The sequence below is a fragment of the Magallana gigas genome, chromosome 8, assembly GCF_963853765.1.
Source record: "Magallana gigas chromosome 8, xbMagGiga1.1, whole genome shotgun sequence".
In the NCBI taxonomy this organism is placed as follows: Eukaryota; Metazoa; Mollusca; class Bivalvia; order Ostreida; family Ostreidae; genus Magallana; species Magallana gigas.
The window spans coordinates 35,068,332-35,093,071 of NC_088860.1; the positions used below are offsets into that span (position 1 = coordinate 35,068,332).

Genomic DNA, 24,740 nt, shown 5'->3' on the forward strand with positions numbered 1-24,740 from the left:
GACAAAAATATTTACAATCCACGAAAATTGGCCCCCGCGAATTAAAATGATTCCACAGTAAAACGTTGACGTTATAGAGCCAAACTAATGATCCCAAGTCTCATCTAGAACAAACCACCTATTGAGCTACTCAGATATTCAAAATTTACTCGAAAATTGTCGCTCTCCTATGAAATTATCTTTTTTTTTATTTATTTTTTATTTAATAAAGATACCTGTTTTAAGTTTAGTCGTTATACCATGAATGAATCCAAAGAAATGATAAAATATCCAAACGATTTAATTCTGCCTTTGCATCCATTAGAACTCACAATACATATCTGCATATACTTTAAATGTTGAAATAACACAATAAAAGGACATTTATCTAAGGAAATACGAAACAAATTTGTTCCCCTACACGTCTCCGTAATTATATGAATAAGTATGTAAAAAAAAGATTATTTAAGACAAACTCGCCACGTCAAAATTAGTATAGTGTTATATACAGCATTGCGTTAAATAGAAAAATGGATGGCATAGAAATTTACGAACTGGACTATCCAACTCATGAAGGAGTCAGGTTAGCCAAAGTTGAACCACTTCTTAGAGATGCTGGAAAAGTGATAAATGATATTCAAGATTTAAAGCTTGGTCCGGAAGCAGTTATTCTGGCTACGTTTCCTAGATCAGGTAGGCCAAATTTAATAACATGTTCATTCTACTCTTAGGTGGCTGGATTGTCGATATATTAACCTTCCCATCGGCCTAGAATTTTAAAATATGATTTGTTCAGCTATTAATTATTTTTAAAACGAAAAAAAATCTACCTAATAAACCTTTTAAATTTGGGTAATTTCTATATGTATATATATAGTTTTTGTTCTAAAAAAGATCAAGACAAGCTAAAAATGGCCACGACCATTAAGCCTTTCTAACACCTCAAATGTTTATCGGTATATGTATAATTTAAACACAACAAGCAATTGTGATATGGGATAGTATTTCATGTACGTTTCATGTGTTATGAAACCCAAGTGATGTGTTATAATTTTAAAACATCTGCAACATATTAATATAAAGTAGCAACTCTTGAAGCGTGTTAGGCTAAACAATCAAGTAATGTATATTAAAATTGTATTAAATTGATGGAATTTTGTCGTGGTGTTCAAATCCAAATAAGACCGAAGAGCTTGATGATAGATTTAATTACTCCGACATTATTTGATTACTGCATAATACTTAGAGATGATTTCTAAGAACATATATTTATATATTTTCAACAAACGTTCGATTTAATATTAAAATGGTCATTAATAAAATAAACTATACATTAAAAAATCGAGGTCGTAATGTTATCACAGACAAAGGCAATGTAAATGTAAATATTTTTCAATGCACATTACAGAACCGCTGACGGTACTAAACAAATTAATTTCAAATTACACAATATATTTCAACATACACATATAAAGTCACCTTAACTCAAAGTCTGGGTTTTTTTTACCAAAAAAAAAATTGAGTCAATAGTTATTTAACAATGAAAAAAATCAATGTTATACCAGTATTTTTTCAAATTAAAACTTAAATTTTTTTTGGAGAAAATTATATGTTACACAAATGTGGATTTGTATCCGGAACAGCAGATATTTGGTTAATTTTTTTCTCTTCTTCTGCTTTAAAAACTGTGCTAATATATATTACCAAAAATTCGGGTTTTTTGCAATTTTCAGTTTTAAGAAACTTAAAACATATGCCTTCCTTTTCATTCTTTTTCTTCTTTATCTTAACTTTGTCCGGGTCGGACTTTAAGACTTCAAACTTGATATGATACTGAGAAGGAAACCACGTCTCTTAAATGTTTAGATAATGAATATAATATATTTTTTTAAATATTTAACTTGTCCTATCTTTTTTCTCAAGGTCAATTGTTTAATTAAAATATTGTTTGGACCATTTATATAAAAAAAGTTGTTGGGTCACTAATCTACTTCTCTTCCAATTCAAAGAAGTTTAAGCACTTGAAATTGAGTACAACATTTTCATTTATTAATATAGATTGTGACAGTCAAATTTATAACAAATATATTTCAAAAGGCTTTTTTAAAAAGCCCTATTAGATTCAAAGCTTTAACATTGTAGGAACACACTGGGTGTACGAAATTACTCATATGTTGCTTACGAGGAATGCAAACTACAATACAGTTTCTAGAGAGGCCACTTTCTTGGAAGGGTTGCCAGACCTTGGTCCTCTACAGTTTTATAATCATATCGTCAGCACACACCTTCAATTCAAGTGGCTACCACAACAGCACGTAGAGAGAGGTGGCAAAATCATATACGTCATACGAAACCCTAAAGATGTTGCGGTTTCGTTCTTTGAATTGATGCGCTCCTGTGGTTTTTTGCGAGAAGAAACATTTGAATATTTTTTATCTGAATTTTATTTAGGGAAAAGTGAGTATTTATCAATCAATCGTTTTAACCTCTCTCTCTCTCTCTCTCTCTCTCTCTCTCTCTCTCTCTCTCTCTCTCTCTCTCTCTGAGCGCAGAATAGTTCTGACTTTACAATATAATATTGTAGTGCTATTTGCTATCTGATGAGAAAAATCTACAGGAAATGTCACGATCGATTATTATTTAAATAATCTTGATTGAAACCAAGATAAAATGAGTCAATTCTTTGGATGCTTTCCTATCATCTTAAGAATTAATTTAAGTATTTCTTTACCCTTGAGGGGAAAATAGGAATAAAATGTATTGAGAAAGAAATAAGTACCATTTTTACAGTTTTTTATGTGCTATAATCTTTTCAAAGATCAAAATCTTTTTATAAGGATTTAGAAGATTCTGGTTAAAAAAAAAACACGTTCAAAGAAGAATTTATTCATGAGTTTAAAAGTTTTTCATCACCATAAACTTTTTAACATATACTTGATTGCTACGTATTCAAAACTAGAGCCATTAACCCAGGGTGATTAAGGAATGTTATCACGCAACTAAAGAAGTAACTAGTTATATCCAGAAAGCTTTTAACGACGGTTCATTGTTTAATGCGAATTCGGGACTTTGTCATCATATAATATGATTTTCTTGATATTTAGGGGCAATTTATGGGGGTTGGTTTCAATACAACCAAACCTTCATTAGAGAGGCAAAGGCACGAAAAGACCAAATCATCATGCTGCAATACGAAACAGTGAAAAAAGTAAGTGTGTTACTGTTGGCAAGAACAAAATTTTACGGTCTTTTTATACTGAATTCTAAGGAAAAATTAGATATCAATATGTTTTTAGAATTTCCGTCCTAATTGATTTGATTTAAAAGATATTAATAACTTTGCATTGTTTGATATTCACAAAGCTTAATTTTGTAACTCTGTTGCTTAGCTAAAATTTGAACTCCAGTCAAATATGATTGAAAATCACAAAATTTAGAAGCAAACCAATGTATAATATGCAAATTTAAATTCAGCAAAAAAACAAACAACAGCAACAAAACATTAGCTTTGTTCACATGACAACTTACAGAGCTTTGTGTTTTACCGCTGACATTTAAATCTTAGTTAAGCAGGTAAAAGCTAAAAGTAAAAACATAGAAAATGTGAAGAATTTTGTCATGTTTTACTCAAATGTACACATACATATATATTGAAAAGAACATTTCAAATAGAACACACTAAAGGAACTAAAACGATTAGCGGAGTTCTTAGAAGTGAAAATACGGTCTTTTTATACTGAATTCTAAGGAAAAATTAGATATCAATATGTTTTTAGAATTTCCGTCCTAATTGATTTGATTTAAAAGATATTAATAACTTTGCATTGTTTGATATTCACAAAGCTTAATTTTGTAACTCTGTTGCTTAGCTAAAATTTGAACTCCAGTCAAATATGATTGAAAATCACAAAATTTAGAAGCAAACCAATGTATAATATGCAAATTTAAATTCAGCAAAAAAACAAACAACAGCAACAAAACATTAGCTTTGTTCACATGACAACTTACAGAGCTTTGTGTTTTACCGCTGACATTTAAATCTTAGTTAAGCAGGTAAAAGCTAAAAGTAAAAACATAGAAAATGTGAAGAATTTTGTCATGTTTTACTCAAATGTACACATACATATATATTGAAAAGAACATTTCAAATAGAACACACTAAAGGAACTAAAACGATTAGCGGAGTTCTTAGAAGTGAAAATAGCTGACCCATTATTGAAAGAAATAGCAGAGAAGTGTCAATTTGACAACTTAAAGACAGCTGATAAAAGCGTGCGAAATGATGAAGCATTGTCCAAGATCATGCGAGCTGTGAGTCTTAATGAACATCCTACCATTTATAGGAAAGGTAACTAAGAATACTTTAATAAATGTGTAAGGTTAGTTTGAAAATTTATTCTACAGCTTACTTATTTGTTTAATTTCAAATATATAAAACCTTTATAATAGTTTTGCTTTATTTAACCAATCAAAAGATTATTCAATATTCATCATTAGATATATGAAACATTTTTGAAAAAAATTACCATTAGTTTAAATACAAAAATCAAAATATGGAATTTATTACTTTAAAACACTGTCAATATTGAAGGAATGATACATTAAAAGGAATTTTATTTTAGGTGAAATTGGAGACTGGAAAAATTATTTCACAGTAGCGATGAGTGAAGCATTTGACAAAACAAATGCAGACAATATGGACGATATTGGATTGGAATTCGAATTTGAGTAGAGTACAAATCAGAAATTGATACATGTAACATATTTATGCATTATCATTCAACTCTTAGTGAACAAGATTTATCTAAATATCTAATGTTTATATTCAATGAAATAAAAAAAATATTTCGCTTGTAATTGTGTCATAAACCGATGGTTTTTATTACACAAGAAAATAAAGACTATTTAGGCCATTTACATTTCAAGAATTGATGTCCTCCAACGGTTATAAAAAAATATTTAAGATTCCAGGTTTTTTTTTTTCTAAAATAGAATTTCATTCTCTATTCTAAGAATATCTATATATTAAAGGTACCTCTTTTTATGAAAAAAGTCTTCATTAGAACAAAACGGAAAAATGCAATACAAAAACATATGCATTACTCTAAAGATAAATATCACGAGACCATGTTTATTTCTAAAGTATCATAAGTAATGGAAAATGTCAACATCAAGAAATAAAGCCTATAAAAATAAAACAAATTTACATGTAATTATGCATTCTGTAAACGTCTTTTACTCCTGGAGAGAATAATTTCACGGTTTGATGAATTGGTAACTTTTACGGTAGTTTTAATTTCACGGTGGTTTTATGTTTTTATATTAAATAATCATGATGTTGTCAATATTTCTCTAATATTAGTAAACAAGGGAAATAATTAGCATTATTTTTCTTTCCCTTAATTATCTTTTAACTAGGTGCATAGAAAAGAAAGGTCTCTTAGCAGAAAAGTCTCTCAAATCAACTTCTAATTTCAACGTCGAAGAAAATAATTCTTCCACTTATGCACAATAATTGCAATGTTATATAATGTTCGCGGACATTTATTTCCTAAAGTTAAAATTAAAAAGAAAACACCGTAATGTACTCCATGTCTACAATATACACATCTAACACGTTTATCAAGTATACATGATGTAACAAACATTAAAGCCGAACACCGCTCGTAAATAGGCACCGTCACACAGATATCTTGTATATAAACCCTTTGATTTCGTAACACCCGATTGCACACCTGAAACTCGTGGTGGACGTGTAATATTCCTTTCGGGATCCTTGAATTTTACGCATTTAATTTTTATTTCATGTGCATATTCTGTTTGTAAATTACATTTTAACCAGTTCATTTGATGCTAGTATTCTCCTGGCTTGACATAAGTGCATAAAACTTAACATTTTCAAATTTCATCGTGACCGAGTAATACGGCGAGGCAAGATGTACGTCCATACAGGTAAGACCTCTACAGCAAAAACAAATAAACTGTTGAAATTCTTCAGCATATTTAGGGGGTGTAGGGATAACCGTAACGTTGGTGAAACAGAAATATGGCGGACAAGATCTATTTACGACGGTGTTCATCTTTAACTTTAACAGGCTATGCAAAGTCCCAATTTACTCGAATTCTTAACTTGAAAGACTGATGATTCTCGCGCGGTTTGATAACCGACCTTTAAACGCAATAAAATGATTTTTTCCTTTTATGTGAATATCTTATATTTAAGATTGTGACATTTTACAGTAGTTTGTCGAAGGAGAATTTAATCTATAAAATTCAGGCATTGTAATTAATAAAAACAGATAAATACAAGTTCGCCAAAATCATGATCACTAAAATTTAGTTAAACATTAGAATTAAAGAAGTGTAAGCATTTTAAATGTAAAAGAAATTCTTTGATAACATCTGCCATTTTGATTTTCTAAATAACTGTCAAATTAAAGAAAAATTATAGTTTAATGAAAGAAACCATGTACATAGTGAATTCGCTATAGTTATTATTACGAATTCATTAAACGGATATAACGCATTACGGATATCAAAAAGTTAATCCATTGGTCCTTAGGACTTTACTATAACCGAGTTTTATTGTACTACTAGACTAAGTATTTTCGATTTTACTGCTTACTCTTTGCAGCTTTTCGTATTGCAACATGATGATTTGGTCTTTTCGCACTTCCGACTCTCTGATGAACGCCTTGTTGTAATCGAACCAGCCGCCATACATCACCTCTTAATAACAAAAACAAAACACATTGTATTAAGAGAGAAAGAAAGAAAGAAAGAAAGAAAGAAAGAAAGAAAGAAAGAAAGAAAGAAAGAAGAAAGAAGAAAGAAAGAAAAGTCTAGAAAGTCTTAAGATAATCCAATTATTCTCAAAGTTAATTTGAATAATTTAAACCCATACCAACTAAATTTATTATGAAAATCTTTAAAGGGGAGGACTCATAAATGCGTGTAGGTTTAAATATTTTTCTACAAGTATATATTCAATACCATCACATCCCATTAAGGGTTAAAAACAAAATCGTTTATTTCATTTTTAACATTTCTCAGGAAAATATTGAAGACGGTTAAGAACTGCGATAAAACAATAATTGTTCGTTTGAATTTTAATGTTAATTTAATGTTGATTTCCGCTTGATCTTCCTGTTTGTTTAATCACCCCTTATGCCATAAATTGTAGGATTCGTTTTCATTTACATCTAAGTGCAATTATTGCAATGTAATTATATATAGAACCCAGGTCCTTCAAACGATTGGTGTATATCCAACTCACCTTCTTTCAAAAATATCCAAATAAGAACTCTTCAAATGTTTCGTCTATGGAATTGCAAGAGATTTTAATGTTAACAATGCTTCAGTAAAGCCTTTTCAATAGGCAACCAAAATTTGAATGTCATTCGATGAGTTACAAGTTACAGCGCTTACACTTCTTTGCTATGTAAACAAGGCATTTGTTTACATTCTGAATGTTGAAGTGAAAATTCAAGTTTTTGACCTATGATAAATGTGTTAAACGTTAGGAACTGTTCATTTATGCTTAATATAAATAAGGAGATATACATATCAGCATGGTATATTGAACATATGTTAACAAAGACAGGGCACGAGCCTTGTTTACATGACAAATAATTGTGAGCCCTGTATCTTGCTTATAACTCAACGACTGACTCTAAAAAAATCATTTGGTCATTAGAAATGCAGTTCTAAAGCATTGTAAATAATAATTAAAAAAAAAAATAGATGCTGTCATTAGACAGTAATACCCGCACCAAGTGTTTGCCCCTAAATAACACTGTTTTGTACCAGTTTAATTAAAAATGAAGGCAACATGCCAGCTCCGGTAATATATTTAAAAATTATAATTTTCATAACGGAAGGATGAGATCCCTTCCCATATGATAATACACATGAGCAGCAATATGTGCAATTTGGGGTTGAACTGTTTGCATTGAATTTTCAGTTAATCAATAATCTTAACATTTCATGTGATAGAAAGTATAATGGTCTATTTAATTATTAGAAACAAAATTTCAAAATTAAAGTATGCCCCCTCCCCGTGGCAGTTGCCGGTTTTAGATTTGCTTCTGTGTGCCTACATGTACATCATCGAGTGCACAGATTTAGAGAAGGGAGTGAGAGTGAGGAATGCAGACCCCCCCCCTCCCCATGAAAATTCATTTATATCAATTGTAAAATTACCAAAGATACACCTTGGACCCCAGTGCTCTTACAGACATGTAAACGCTCTAACCCATTGCGCTTAAATGTTAGGTAACATTATTTAGGGGGTAAATATTTATTTAATATTTAATATACTTTATTGTTTATCTCGATAGGAAGTATACATCACAATATGCAGGTGTCCTGCACCACCTTAAAGCTGTTATTCACCTAATTAAATAGTGCAAGTGGATTTGAAGAATAGGTCATAAAAATACATGCATCTTACAAATAACTGATCTTTGTCTGAAGTTACGTACACAACACAGGTCTGCAGGCCTCATTAGCGGGTACTAGTTTTAACCAGCTCTTCGATTAGATGGGTTCACGTGTATGTATACATGTTGGTGTTTTCCATATGCAGAAAAGGATTAGTTAAGATCAGGTAAAGGAATTCATTATTGTGTTTTAATTGGATTATCATTATTATGTTGACCAATATAGGTAAGCATAATACATGTAGTAGCAGTAGCACAATATAATGAGATGCCAGCATACATAAGTTCTACTTTCAGTTTCTTAATGTGATCTCCCTTTGACAGCATACTGTGTCATCTTCTTTTAACGTTTAAATAAGTTTATCATCGTTACCTATCCTATCGTATTTGTAAAGTTTCTGTCATTTTAATTGCAAAAGTTATATTTTTCATTTGTCAGACTTGCACTATTGAGTTGACCCCATATTGACCCTGTATAGAGCCTTAACAATTTCGTATTAAATTTGTGTATTAGATGTAAATAAGTTTAGACACTTATCATTTTTATATGAGTTATAATAGGAAGGAAGGAGTATTTCTTTCTTAATGTATTATAATGCATCAAATACAATGTAGGTCATGACCTTAAGGGACTGTTCTGACCCCACGAAACAGGAAAATACAAAATATCTTCTAATGTCAATATGATGCATCAATTTAAATGGTGTAAAGTACATTAATGACCCCCAGGTGATGTCGTTAACCCCCCCCCCCCCTCGCCTTTATGAAATAGGAAATGATGATACACTGTATATTTTGTTAACTTCTGAGATCTGAGATCCTCATCCCTAAACCTATAATTTATTCTTGCTCTTTGTGTCATTGCGCGTAAAATTGTATATAGATTATGTCACCTAGGAGACACTCTAACATTCTAGAACTAGAAATAATAAAGTATTTTATCTTATTCATAATGTAGTGTTTGATCCATGTGGGTAATTCCTAGCCTAATAATGACACTGATTAATGTCTAGGAGAATTTACAATTGCCCCAAATAGGCGAATACACATGCATATAAGATTTTGTTTATAAATCTTAAAAATTGAATTAAGCAATTTCCAAAATGTTAATGTGCATCAGGAGAGAAAAAGCAATCAAGAAATGATTTAAAATTTGCTACTGTACACATGTAAGAATGTATTAAGAAGACTGAATCTTTAGAACCAGGTTAGATGAGGGGGGGGGGGGGTGAATGTGGAGTATAAACATTTACCGGTATAATTTGAATCATTTATTGTTTTTAATTTTAACTTGTCAATGAATACTACCGGTAGTTATTGATCCCAAGGTAGAAATACGACCTCTGGTCATATCTCAATAGATCATTTGTCAATTATGCAAGGTGTAATGTAATTTTTTTAAGAATAACATTTTTTACCAGTTTATAAAAGTTTTTAGACACCCAAATTATATTTTGATTTTAATAGATCATTCGACAATTAAGGGGGGGGGGAGAGAACAGTTTTTATTTGAGTTTGTTTGGGGGTGGGGGTTCCAAGTCATATATTTGACAATTTTTAATGTAATTTAAAATAAGACTAAGCCATACTACAGTCATGAACATGAATAGTATAGAACAAAACACAAACTAATACATGTATATATACATTGGACGTATTACAAAACATAGATAATTGATCTAATTATCTGGGTTTTTGAATTGAATCATATATCATGTACATATTATATTATTGTTTCTTTGTTCAAGGCATTTCAGATGGTATGTAGGTCATGATCCCAAGTGCTCTTCCTGAAATTATCAAATATCATAAAAACCATTGAGATCCCCACCTTAATCCAAAGAAATTATTCCTCCTTAGGTCATGGCGCATCAGATCATTATGGCATGTAATTAATTTATGACCCTAAGGGGTCATCCTGAACCCCTTAGATGAGGGGGGGGGGGGTGAATGTGGAGTATAAACATTTACCGGTATAATTTGAATCATTTATTGTTTTTAATTTTAACTTGTCAATGAATACTACCGGTAGTTATTGATCCCAAGGTAGAAATACGACCTCTGGTCATATCTCAATAGATCATTTGTCAATTATGCAAGGTGTAATGTAATTTTTTTAAGAATAACATTTTTTACCAGTTTATAAAAGTTTTTAGACACCCAAATTATATTTTGATTTTAATAGATCATTCGACAATTAAGGGGGGGGGGGAGAGAACAGTTTTTATTTGAGTTTGTTTGGGGGTGGGGGTTCCAAGTCATATATTTGACAATTTTTAATGTAATTTAAAATAAGACTAAGCCATACTACAGTCATGAACATGAATAGTATAGAACAAAACACAAACTAATACATGTATATATACATTGGACGTATTACAAAACATAGATAATTGATCTAATTATCTGGGTTTTTGAATTGAATCATATATCATGTACATATTATATTATTGTTTCTTTGTTCAAGGCATTTCAGATGGTATGTAGGTCATGATCCCAAGTGCTCTTCCTGAAATTATCAAATATCATAAAAACCATTGAGATCCCCACCTTAATCCAAAGAAATTATTCCTCCTTAGGTCATGGCGCATCAGATCATTATGGCATGTAATTAATTTATGACCCTAAGGGGTCATCCTGAACCCCTTAGAATCAGAAATTGTCAATAATCTTTAAATTAATGATGTTTGATGATCCTATCTCTATTTAATCTTTACTATTAAGTCTCCCGAATGAAATTTGGAGACTTATTGTTTTTGTACGGTTCTTAATACATGTATTATTATTCTTCGTCTTCTTCTTTTTCTTCTTTCCCGCTCTGAATTTGTTTCTCAGAGATGGCTGGACAGAATTGTACAAAACTCTAGGATATGATAGGCCTGCATATCTAGTTGAGCTCCTTGGTTTGATGTTTCTCATTTTGGGTTAGACAACCACTTTTCGGGGGGGGGGGGTCAAAAGGGTGTGGGGGTCTAACATTGAACCTTGTAGGAAGAATCGTAGACTCTATTGTAAATGGTAAATTGAAAACGGACAATATAGGGTTTTCATAATCATATAATGACTGTTATATGCAATATATAGGGTTTATTAGATCTGACACCTCGGGTCATCCCCATCCCCCAGGAATTTGACGTTACCATATATCTCAGAAACTGTTAAAATCATGACCCCTTAACCATATATATTCATGTTTCTGATGTCAAGGCATCAAATGTTATGTAGGTCATGGGCCCTGTAGGTGGTCCTGACTCCCTCAAACAGCAAGTCCCTTCATATCTTCAAAACAGTTGAGATCCCCACCCTTAAACCATATATATTCTTGTTCCTTGTGTCAAGGGGCATCAAACGGTATATAGGCTATGACCCCCCTCGAACAGGAAGTGCACGAATATCTCGAAAACGGTTGAGATCCCCACCCCTTAACCATATATATTCTTGATTCTTAAAGGGCATCAAAAGGTATGTAGGTAATGGGCCTCAGGGTTAAATTTAATTTTTCAAAACCGTGATGCACATCTATGGAACAGTTCCTATCATATCCCAAGATATGATGTGTCTTTCCATTAAATCATAAAGGGAATTCTAGGATCTATGGTTTTTTTTTAAGTGATAAACGTCAATTTTCTGCTACTTTTTGATTCCCTGGATGAAATTTAAATTTTTAAAACCTTATTGCACGTCTATAGAACAGTCCCTATCAAATCCCAAGATATGATGTGTCTATCCATTAAATCATAAGAGGAGCTCTTGGATCTATGGTTTTTTTTAGTGATAAAAGTCAATTTTCTGCTACTATTTGACTCCCTGGATGAAATTTTAATTTTTAAAACCTTATTGCACATCTATAGGACAGCCCCAATTATATCCCAAGAGATGACGTAGCTACTCCATAAGTTGTAAGAGGAGTTCTGGGAACCATACTTTTTTGCAAGAAAACGTCATTTTTTGTTGCCTACTGATCCCCATAATAAAAAAAAAATTCTGGAACCTGATCACACTTCAATATGACACCCCCAATCATATTCAAGAAGATCATTTGGCTACGGTTCAAAATAATGTATCCATGTTTCATCACCACTAACAATTTTTGATAAACGTCGTCCATCGTAATTTTCGTAGATTTGAGGTGCTCCAAGACGTTGCTTATCCTTAAGGTCTGTTTGGACGTTTTTTGAATTGGTAACCCACCTTTAAACTTGTATCAATGACATACACTTGTTTCCATACACATCACACAGATTTTTGAAAATTTCTTTGGCGTCTCTTACTGGTCTGACACATGCATCTAATTTCAACCTTATTGGATGATAACTTGATCAGTCATATTCTCACACAGTGTCTCGAATTGTGGTCATATACCAGCTTCTCCAAGGAGTATTCGATGACGAAACGTGGTCAAATAAACGGCTATAAATAGAATATGAACCAAATCATTCGTGACATTATTTATTGAACGCCCCTCGTGCTGGTTCATTTCATGGTGGTTAAATTCTTACAAAGAATCAATATTTTTCGTTACCACAAAATGATTTTATCAAATATTTTTTGGAAGTAATATTTTTTTTTATTTGCTTTACCTTATTTACTAAACGTATAGCATTGAAGTTTCTCCTAGCAAAGAAGTCAGTCTTGGTTAATTTATTTTATTACAAAGATAATAATATTTAAATAAAAGCAAAATAACCGCGTTACTATAATGTTTGCGGAAAATTACTTCATTGGGAACATAGTGAAATAATATTCATTGTCATTACCACGTCTGCGGTTTACACGTTTACACGTTGAAAACGTTTATTAAGTGGCATGATATGACAATCATTAAAACAGGCAATTTTTTATATTTATTATTTTTTCATATGCATACAAACATTTTAATAATATAATTCAAAGCCATTTTTTATTCATCCACTCACACATTCATCCAGATTTGGCAGTGGTTGCTTGTTAAACAAAGGCAAACGGTTAATATTAATAATAAACAAATAAGAAACAAAAAATAAATTAATTACTGAATTGTATCAAATATATGTTTCCATACATGCCAGTTGTTGGTAAACTTTTGCAAAAACAGGCAAATTAACTTCAATTTAAAATCAAAATCTCAATGGAGGAAGATTGAAGCGTTTCAAAAACTGACATTTGAAGCGCAGTAAAATGAGTTTTTTTTTCTCTGTGCAGATATATAGAATGTTGACATTTTACGGTAACAAGTCGAAGGATTAAGTGTGTCAAAATCCACTCATGTTTAAAGGGGTTATCGTAAGTAGGACACAGACATATTTAAATCAAGGTTAAAATTTCATGCTAATACAAATAAGAGTAGTATGGATATCTATCTTGTGATCTAAATGATTCTCGTCTGGGGGATTTAGTTACACATGCATAAATTGATTTAATTTTCAACAAGGAAACTTAGGGTGCTTTTTGTCAATCTAAACAAGTTCAAGGTATCACATCATTCAGTGTAAACTAATAAATTCATTCAATATCTTTGTCTTTGGCGGTTGGGCAAACCCTTGTAAGTTTAAAAGCCTAAAGTTTATTATATGGCGCGCCAACAATCTTTTATTAAACTTATTAGTTATTAGGTATGTAGATGTACTATTTAAGCATATACTAACTAGTTATAATCCATTAGTCGCCTTTCGTTCAATATGCATGAACATAAAACCCTTCAAAAGCTCAGTATGAAAGTAGGATCATATTTGTAAAAGCCATATCTAAAAATATGTTTAAAGTGTTTTATCATGCACGGTCACGAGTCTTGAACACCGGATGATGACCGAATTATGTAATACCAACAATTAGTGTCTCATTTAGTACGGAAACAGATACTGTCTCATTTTTTTTTAAAAATCTGATTATATATGAGAGCAACTTGGGCTTCTCTAAGGAGTATTTGATGATGAAACGTGGTCAAATAAATGGCCATCAATAGAATATGGACCAAAGCATGCGTGAAAAGAAATTCAAAAGTCACTTGAAACCTGCATTTTATGTTATATTATTGAATTTGTATATTATTGAAGTTTCTCTCATCAAAGAAGTCAGTCTTGGCTAATTTTATTTTATTATAAAGAAAATAATTTTTAAAGCAATGCAAAATAACTGCGATGTTATAATGTTATAATGTATAATAAAAATTTATCGCATCGGGAATATAGTGCAATAAAATACACTGTCATGATTACCATGTCTACAGTTCGAAAGATCGGTCAAATACCTAGCGAAATAAAATTTACAATAAATTTTCATAATTGCATGACTGTAGCCCACAGAATTCTACAGGCTAATACTAAGTTTTTATAAGTTTGAACTAATTACAAGTATTTGAATAAGAAAATGATCTGAAACAGATAGATGCACTAAGCCAACACTCATTGCACTTCAAAGCACACCATACTATAATACATTTTGAGAAACACTTTGGCATGTGAGCGAGAATTTCCCGCTGCATCATTCACATATATGTAAACAATCAAAATAGGTTATGAAAGTCAAAAGTTATTGTTCACCTTTCGTTGAATTTACATGTACATAGGATCCTTCAAAGTTCAGAAAGTGGAATCATGTTTGATAAGGTCATATCTAAATCAATTTGTATAAAGTATTTTATGCACGGTCACGAGTCTTGAACACCTACTAAATGACCGATTATGTAATGTCCTTAAGACCTAAACCCTCACCAAATGCTTTTAACTCATTCAAATTATCCATGTTTGACATGAAACTATCGGTACAAGAATAAATTAACTTGAACCTCTCTGCACATGTGACTAACTCAAAACCACCAGTAGCTATGATACACAATACATCGCGAAAACAAATACATCCAGTATCACGAAACACAAAATAGCTTACTACTCTGCAGTTACCAGAATGTTCCGACTTACTGAGACAGGTCCAACTCTGGTTATCATTTTTCCAAGGTCCCAAACAACCAGTACACGGCTGATTTTCTACAACACAGAACACACACAAAAGGACAATGGTGCACACAAACTGAAACAACATAAAGAACAATGAACATGAATAACATAGAACAAAAACAAAACGGTAAACAAACAAATTGAACACTGCGGGGTTTTTTTCAGAAAAATATAACAATTTTTTTTTAATACAAAGATTTTGGGGAATCTATCCCACTTCTGACACCAATTTGTCAAAGATTTTCGAGCGGAATTAATTAAAATTTATATTTACTTTAAGACAAAGAATAAGACAATATTTTTACATTGTTTTTACATATTTAATATAGTTTGAATCGATACATATTGAAAGTAGTTGTCCTAGTATGGGAACTGGTAAGGTCCTCCACTGTAGTCTATTGCCACTTGGTCTACACAAGAATGGACTGGTAAGGTCCTCCAATGGACAATGTTCTCTACTGGCCACTTCGTCTACACAAGACTTCACCAATATTCGGTCACCATCGATGAAAGTGGTTTACACAATGGCTGGCAAAAAGGGACCTGCGCCAACATAGTACACAAACACATTAAGTACATGCCAAAAGCAACTGGGGCTTTTACACCAATACGCACCATACTTTACTTACAATATACAGGCTATACGGTCATGAATGACACACTTAGCATAGACGCTTATTACACACAAAATACTGATACACAGTCTTAAAGAAGACTTACTATAAAGCATATTAGCTTTTACACTCACAAAATACTAACTCATAATTACTTAAATGCAGGTTTGCATAATACTACTCATGACTACAAAAGGAATATGACCATAATAGTCCGCCATACTTATAATAGATTCAAACACGTGTATCTAAACATAGACATTTAAATTCAAACGTAACAAATAAGCATAAAAACGATTGGAATACCATGACTGGGTGTTTTAGAACAGTAATGAACGAAATGACGATAAAATTGACAATTAATAAACCTCACCTCAGAAAAAGCCAGTACCAGGTTCACCTCAGAGTAAGCACACAGCTATTTATATTAACAACATGCATAGTGACTGGATGGTATGCACGAGAGAAGTATAAGTGCGTCCTTCCCTCTGGACTGCCGCGTCCAAACTGATACTGCACGGACTGGCGGGTTTAAGGCCCAGTGAACTGAGGTTCAATAAGGGTATTTACCAATACGTATGACTAAAACACTAAGGGGCTCACCACGGGATATGTGGTTAAGTTGAAATACGAAACAATATATACAATGATGAATTTTAATGTGACAATACCAACAATATGTCATCTAGTACGAAAGACAGATACTGTCTCATTCTTTTTAAAAACTGAATATATATAATATTTATATTACCCCTACACACGGGGATCATGATTTGAACAAACTTAAATATACTCTTCCCAAAGATCATAACTATGATACAAGTTTTAACATTTCTGCTCGTGTGGTTTTGAAAAGATTTTTGAAAAATACCGACGAATTTTTAAATAATACAAAAAAACCTCCACTTGTAGAGAGCACTAACCTTTATATTAACAACCTTGATTCCTTTTCACCCTAAAATGTTTTTGTCAAGTTTGGTTAAAATTGGCCAAACGGTTTTGGGGAAGAAGAGGAAAAAGTTTTTCAATGACGACAACGACAACAACTATCGACAACGGACACATATTGCTCATAGAAGTTCACATGTGCCATCGGCTCAGGTGAACCAAAAACATGTGGGTTTTTTTTAAGTTTTACTAGCAAGTCAATTTGTACTCTCTGGCGCCTCTGAACGTTAAAATTGAATCCGTTTAGAACTCCAAGCGCTTCTGTTTATAAAAGTGGTTTTACTCAAATTATGTCATGACGTCCTCTTTCTTCGCAATTTCTAGTACTAGGCATGGAAATAAAAATTCCAGTAAATGAAAATAATGATCGAGATCTTGTCATACCGTGTTGAGACGGACACATATTGATTATGGGGGAAATTGTTCATTATATTTTTAATTTATACATGTTTGTGTATTTGAATTGTGTTGTAATTACTTATACATATGTTTTATAAAATTATTTCCAAGGTTCTTTATTCAAAAAGACAACGCGAAGTCATTAAAATATGCATGCTTAAAGTATTTTACCGGTTAGTAGAGGTTCACCAAGGCCTCCATTTATAAACAAAGTTTGCAAAGCCGTCTTATTTCCATACCTTTAAATAAACTTCATTCTCATTGGCTGAGGTAGTCCAATGGGGCAGATCGATATATACTGATTTTCTTCTATTTTTAGTAGGTGTATAAAAGGACAGTCTTGCCTATTATTCAGTGAGTTGTCCGGCAGAACACCCCAGCAGGTTCACAGTACCTTTCCCCATCTGCTAAGCACTGTCCCTTTTTGGTGATTTTCCTTTATTCTAACTTAGTAGTATTCCTAAGTATATTTCTAAATCCATTCAAACAGCTTAGTGTTTCTTTAACTGGTTTACGGTAAATAAAAGGTCATTTTTAATTAATTATATTCAATTTGATAGAATAAATCAGAAGAAGATTACTTATTTTTGACAAAGTTTATATTCCTGGAGTATTCATATTTTTCACATCATCATATTTTCTGATAAGTCAATTTTTTTAAGTCTTGTTTTTGAGACATTCAAATTTTTTAGGTCACGTGATTAAACTCAGGTGACGTATTGCTATCCGTTTACAACCGTCGTCGTGCGTCGCCCGTTGTGCGTTAACAATTTTACATTTTTAACTTCTAAAATTACGTCAATTTGTTACCATTTTTTTATGTGAGGCCTCTCTATGATAAGAGGAATCTAAATTGTGAAATTCATGGATCTACCACCCCGGGGCACCACAGGTGGGGCCAAATATAAAAAAAAGCAAAATTTTCAAAAATCTTCTTCCCTACTCCCACACATGTAAAAAAAAAACTGGTTGCATGGCTATGATGTCCATGAAGCCTTCTACATAAATTGTGAAATTCATGGCCCCTGGGTCAGGGGTTTTGGCTCTGTGTAGGGCCAATATACCCATATAGTAAAAATGTATTGAATCGTAGAAGATCTTCTTCTTTACTCCCACACATGTGGGCAAAAAACTGAATACATGGTTATGATGTCCATTAACTCCTCTACCAAACTTGTGAAACTCATGACCCCGGTGTCAGAGGTTCAGGCTCTAGGATTGGGCCAATATGGCCATATAGTTAAAATGTATTAAATCTTAGAAAATATTCTACTCCCATATATATTTGCTAAAAAAAGCATGATTATAATATCAATGAAGCCCTCTACTAAAATTGTGAAATTCATGACCCCTGTCTCAGGGGTTCGGGCTCTTGGGATGGGCCATTATGGCCATAATGTAAAAATGTATTAAATCTTTAAAAATCTTCTTTACTCCCACACATGTGGGCAAAAACCTGAATACATGGTTATGATGTTCACTAACTCCTCTACCAAAATTGTGAAAGTCATGGCCCCTGGGTCAGGGGTTCAGGACATGGGGGGGGGGGGGTATAGTGTTAATGCAAATAATGTTTAAAAATCTCCTTCTCTATTCTCACACATCTGTATGAAAATGACTTAATAATTATGTTTAAATATGTCTTAGAAAGTCCTCTACTAAAATTATAAATTTCATGTCCTCTTGAGTAAGGGTTTTGACTCTAGGGTAGGGCCAAAATAATGCAATGTTTAAAAATTATCTTCTTTACTTTCACACACCTGAAAGGAAAACTGAATTCATGATTTTGAAGACCAGATCTTTAAGTTTTTCACCAAAATTATAGGTTTCATAGTTCTTTTTGAAAGATTTCAGGCAGGGAGGTGGTTGTCATTACAGATTTATAATTTTTCTACTCCAGAATGAAATCTAATTAAATGCAAATATGAGACTCCTCGACAAGTTTGTGTATAGGTTATATGCTACTCAGGTGACCGTTAAGGTCTATTGGCCTCTTGTTTCAAAACATCATATATTTAATTTTGATATTTTCAAATCCCATAGTCATATATTGATGTTTGATAGTATGTGGTTTTAATGTGTTTCGTGACAATTCAGACAACATCGTCCTTTAAATTTCATTTTTGTTGCTCATTTATATATTCATAATAAATTTGGTAAACTTCTTTTCCAGTTAATGTTGTTCTCTCCATCCATATCACATCCTGAATTAGTTAGTGGGACGATTCGATTAAAGCTAGTGTGCATGATAACCACTGTAGGTGGCCACATCTTTGGGCAGTGCCCAACCTGCAAATCTGGAATATTGGATTTCTCAGCCCAATACACGGCATAATTTTTAATGAAACGTAATGAAACTGTAATGTCCAGTACTCTCGTTCATAAATATGTTTTGTTTTACTTATACTAGAAAGATATGAACTACATTGTATGTATAAGAGCCAAATTTAAGTCAATTTAGAATAGTTTACGTCGAGCCGACCTGTGTAGATTAATTATTAGGATATGATATGCAATACATAGTTTTACAATCGTTTTTGTAGGTACTCTTATTCTGGACGAGGAATCAAATAAATCAGTGATTTCATCGGCCTTAGGAAGGCGGCTGGGCAGTTTGTTGGGAGCGCTTACTTTATGAGGTTTTAATCTACATGTACGTAGCAGCTTTCTAATGCCATCTTGCATGATCGATATGGTTGGCATCATGGCATGTCTGGATCTGAACTTGGGCCAAGACAAGTGAGGAGTGCTGAGCTGTCCTGACCTCTGTGGCGAAATTGAAATAAAACTGGTTTTCCAGTATTTCTGCCTTTTCCTTTGGGCCTGATCAAAGGAAATGGATTTCATCCCTTTAGATTGTTAAGATGCCACTAATGTCACACATTTGGTCCTTATTCGAGTTAAACAGCTTCTTGTTGCTCCTATCATCAGTCATTATGTTCTCAATGTAGGAATTATAGGCCTGACTTCTGTAGTTTTCGGTAGTACCGCCACCTTTATGCTTTTTGGTCAAATTGAAATTCGAGAAGGCCCTCTGTTCCCGGCGGTCATTTGTTGAAAAATGACTGACTATATCGTTTGGAAGTAATCTTGGAATGAGCATGCCTCTAAAGTGTGTTCAGATTTCTTGTTTTGAAGGAAAACCAGAGTTGGTCCACCAGTGAGTCAGTTGTACGGTTGGCTGTGAACTCGTTGAAATGCTGTATAATTCAGGTCTTCTTTAATGTCATCGAGGGTTTCTTGTTTTCACGGATAGATGAGTCGTCTCACTTGTTTTTGGGCAGATTATAGAATCGTTTTCTATAAAATTATGATTATCAATATTTAGATCTACCGAGTATGTATTTAAAAGAAAAAAAATTGGTTTTCAAAAAGCTCTATTAAAACCGATAGAACTGAAAATTACCGATCCTGTCTCGACAAGATATCGAACGGTCGAAAATTTTAACAAATTAAAAAAAAAATCATGGACTGTACAAAACTATCAGCATGAAGTCAGACTCAAATTCCCTTATGAGAATAAATGGTCATTTCACCGAATTCCATCTATCATACGTATGCACATTTGATAACTTTGTATCTTTTACCTTACACGTTATAGTTATTTCAATTTTTCTTTTAAAAAAGTTAAATATAAACAATAAAATGCTATCTTTGATTATTCATTCGGCCTATGATGCCCGGATTTGTATTTTGTTTGCAATGTCGCTGCCTTCATACCTGCATCAACCAACAAACAAAGCATTTTGTTTAGATATGATGTAGTACAAATTTGCAATCGTTGAATTCAAAATGTGTTCTGACATCCATCGTGACATCCAAAACATTATTGTTCAAAAAGGAACCTGTATCATGTCAATCATTGGTCATTTGACACTCTATTGTTTAAAATCCACCCAAATTAGCTCGGACTGAATTCGCAGCGTCACTTTCACTATACATGTAGTGGTGCGATGGAAGACGAAATGCACCGTGGCGATTTTCTGCGTTCGATTGTTTTCCCGGCGAACATCAATGACATTTATTTGTCTCTCAAGTCACAGTGGACAACTACACCCTCACGCTCACTCTGTATCATTTACTGTAGGATTTTAAGACACCTGAGAGACAAGAAAATTTATCATAAAAACTTTCTCCTGCACTAAAATATTGAAGTTTTCCGAATTCCGAAAAATACTCGAAACCAGACTGAAGAAGCTGCTGCAAATGGGATTAGGCACAAAGGTACGATTTTTATTGCAAAACCGAATAAAATATTTAAATGTTGGTTTGGATATATATTTATATAATCTAATACTAATAATATTTCATTAGTTAAAATTGCTTTTATTTTTAAGTTCAAGCAGGCGCAGGCAGTTCAACCTGAAAACGAGGATGTGCTTTGAGGAAAGGGTGTCTTCGGAAATTCCACTGGTGAGGCATTGCAGAGTACGGCTGTTACAATGCACTTCGAAAAATTACACACCTTCAAAAAATCTTTCAAAATGCGTTAATTTTGGGACCAAGTCAACGCACTTTGAATGTTTTTTCTTTCAAAGTGCATTCATATCGTCGATATAAACGCACTTTGAAAAAAAAATGCCCAGGGTTAAGTAAAAATATTAGATACTTTTATATACAATAAATGACTGTTTTAACCTTGTTTAGTTCATAAAAAATAACTCATTGCATTCTCAGCGAACTTAATAAACAGTTTCTAGATTAAAATTTAGCGGTCTGTATATGCGGAAGGAAATGAAAATACATGTAATACATATAAATACATGAGAGTTAGCTCTCATTGGTTAATCTTTAAAAAAAAGAAAGAGGTCAATGTTGATGTAACGTTTTTATGGTCGTAACAAAAGATAATCAAAGTACTGAAGTACTGAGAGGATTTGATTTTATCGATTATCATATATTTTTAAAATCAGTGATATGTGATTTTGCATGGCAAGTAGTATCAGTAATCGAAATATTTCTGAGAAATTGTATGGATCCAGGCAAGATTGAACTCTAGTTTTGTTCAACCAAACGCTCGACTGTCTCCGTTTATCTTCGACATGCAAGAGAGACTCTCTGTTTTGTCGGATATTAATGGAGACAGCCGAGCGTCTGGTTGAACGAGACTCTATCGTATGAATACATACGACTTAAAAAAAAAATATCTAAACTGTTCGTACCATTTAAAATCTTACAATTTTCATTGTATTAATAAATAGGTTTTCTTCAAAAACAATGCTTCAGAATACATTGCATCTGAATTTATCGATTATTTTCAGGAACTAAGTGTTGTCAGCGGTAGTGAATTGTGCTTAGGTCGAAACACTGTTTGACTTTCGGTTTACCCGAGTAAGTGCAAAGGAGAGTTGATTTAAATCAACTCCCAAAAACGATAAGATGGCGGACTTCGATATTCTCAAACTGGACTATCCAGTATATGAAGGAATTGGTTTACCAAAGATTCCAAATTTTTTAGAAAACGCTGGACAAACAATACAAAATATCAAAGACTTAAAGCTCGGTCCAGATGCAGTTATTCTGGCTACGTTCGTCGTATTTAAAGTGTAATCTTAAATAACATCTTTTATGGTTATATCGAGCTATTAGATAAGGTTCTATTTTCAAGTTATAATTAAATTTCAATGGATGGTTACTATATGTTTAATTGTATATTTATAAAGTGTGCTAATATTTGTCGAGCAAAGTAACTGAATAATTTTGAAACTTATACCTTAGAGCACGACTTGTACACATTTTTGTGTAGATTGATAAATGTTTTATATTAAATGTGCACATAAATCAAAAGTTAGTAACTGGTATAAGCATCTGTTTGTTACTGCAGTTATTCTCATGCAACATGGCAATGACCTATATAGGCATGAACTTCTCGAGTTGTACAGTGTACATGTATATACACTCGAAAAAAAAAATTATAAGTGTTCACCAAATACAGTTGTAACAACGTTATTGTTGACAAAGGATACGCACGATTCTGATACACGAACGATCTTACAGAATTTTCACAATACATGAACGATAACGATAAAAAAAAAACGCAAACAAACGATTCTACACCATTTAAAACTCTTGACTGGTCCTCTGTCTCTATCGTACAAAAGAGACACATCGAAGCCAGGGATTCCTGGCTTGATTGACGCGCCCTCTATCGGTGCTGCTTTATACACAGTATGGGAAATAATCTAGTAATTACGCGATCTGCCGAGTCTATAACACCATACTCGGCCGATTTATGTTTCCTGTGTTGATTAAATATGTCAGTCTTAATTAACAAAACCATTTTACACCGCTGTTTCAAGTTTTTTACTCAATTAATGAATGATTTGCAATATAAGGGAACAGGTGATGTCCCAAAAATAAAATAGCATTATGTGTGAAAATGTAGAGAATTAGGTAAACAGGTAAATTTGTTATCTTGTTCCAGAGAAGTTTTATTTTACTCATGCCATATTTTCATATTATACGGTATTAGTTGATTGAATTTTATTTATTCTTAATTTTAAAGCATCTAAATATATTTCAGTTCTAATAAATGTTTATGCAATGTAATAGAGAGGAATGCCTATCGTATTTTCATTTGAAAGAAAACTTGAATGGGCAAGATTGATCGCTTTCATTCAACGTGTCTCTCTTCATTGACGCTTATATGATCAAAAGTATATGTCAAGATACGATAGATGCTTAATATAGATAACAAAATCATGCAAAACTAACTCGACCGATCAAAAGATTAAATGAGATGTTGAATTACTTACTATTTAACGAAGAAAGGGATTCGATATTTTAAGAAAGATTAGCGCTGACATGATACAAGTATGTAAACTTTTTTCAATATTGTTCTACAAAAAGTTTTAAATTCACATTTTTGCGTTGGTTTAAAATCTACTCGTCATTGCTTTAGATTAAATCCTGGAATTCAGAAAAAATTTATAAAACAAAAATCGCATAATCACGCACGGTAAAAAACGCAAAACAATTTTCTGATAAATGCACGATCCCGCACGTTACACGAACGATCACCCATGGTGCAAGAACTATTTGACTTCTGAACAATAACGTTGTTTCCACTGTATAATGTATTTACTTTATGAAATAACATGTGATGTACATGTGATGTTCTTGTCGTCGGGATGACTGACTCCAACTGCATTTCAAGTACTTTAGAACGATGCATCGACCCCTGGTTCAATTTTTCTCGGAGCTTTAGGGTTATTTTAAGTTGTTGATGGAAATGGCGTTTTAATTAGGGAAAGAAAAATAATATCAAAATAACATTTTCATTGCATCGCTCTATATTCAAAACATTGTCGAGGACAAAAGAAACAGCAAATTTAAATTGAGTACAATTTGTGCTAGAAACAATGCAGACAACCATTTTTCAATGATCTGTTTTTCAAATGATCGTTCGGCAACATTAATTGTTTTCT

General features: G+C 32.6%; 1 protein-coding gene and 2 long non-coding RNA genes across 4 annotated transcripts; 2 read left to right on the plus strand and 1 right to left on the minus strand.

Moving 5' to 3' along the window:
• Positions 1-430: 430 nt before the first annotated feature.
• On the plus strand, positions 431-4,788 carry LOC136270929 (sulfotransferase 1B1-like). Of its 2 annotated transcripts, XM_066069940.1 has the most exons (5): positions 440-672; positions 2,122-2,436; positions 3,084-3,187; positions 4,132-4,327; positions 4,602-4,782. In XM_066069940.1, the coding sequence occupies exons 1-5, from the start codon at positions 510-512 to the stop codon at positions 4,709-4,711; spliced, it is 888 nt and encodes a 295-aa protein (XP_065926012.1). In that variant the 5' UTR covers positions 440-509; the 3' UTR covers positions 4,712-4,782. The 2 variants fall into 2 exon arrangements, with proteins under 2 accessions (XP_065926013.1, XP_065926012.1); XM_066069941.1 differs by lacking the exon at positions 2,122-2,436 and having other exon boundaries at positions 431-672; positions 4,602-4,788.
• A 10,366-nt stretch (positions 4,789-15,154) lies between these two features.
• On the minus strand, positions 15,155-16,543 carry LOC136270602 (uncharacterized). Its single transcript, XR_010708437.1, has 3 exons — positions 16,340-16,543; positions 15,695-15,895; positions 15,155-15,382 (listed from the first exon to the last, which is right to left on the minus strand). It is a non-coding gene; the product is annotated as an uncharacterized lncRNA (long non-coding RNA).
• Positions 16,544-20,721: 4,178 nt separating this feature from the next.
• LOC136271064 (uncharacterized) lies at positions 20,722-22,838 on the plus strand. The gene is made up of 3 exons (XR_010708856.1): positions 20,722-21,537; positions 21,651-21,726; positions 22,575-22,838. It is a non-coding gene; the product is annotated as an uncharacterized lncRNA (long non-coding RNA).
• The last annotated feature ends 1,902 nt before the right edge of the window (positions 22,839-24,740 follow it).

Excerpts from the sequence above, each read along its gene's own strand:
- LOC136270929 (XM_066069940.1), top strand. The coding sequence starts at position 510 with ATGGATGGCATAGAAATTTACGAACTGGACTATCCAACTCATGAAGGA. Across the intron at positions 2,437-3,083 it reads TGAATTTTATTTAGGGAAAA|GGGCAATTTATGGGGGTTGG; the intron begins GTGAGTATTTAT and ends CTTGATATTTAG. Across the intron at positions 4,328-4,601 it reads TCCTACCATTTATAGGAAAG|GTGAAATTGGAGACTGGAAA; the intron begins GTAACTAAGAAT and ends ATTTTATTTTAG.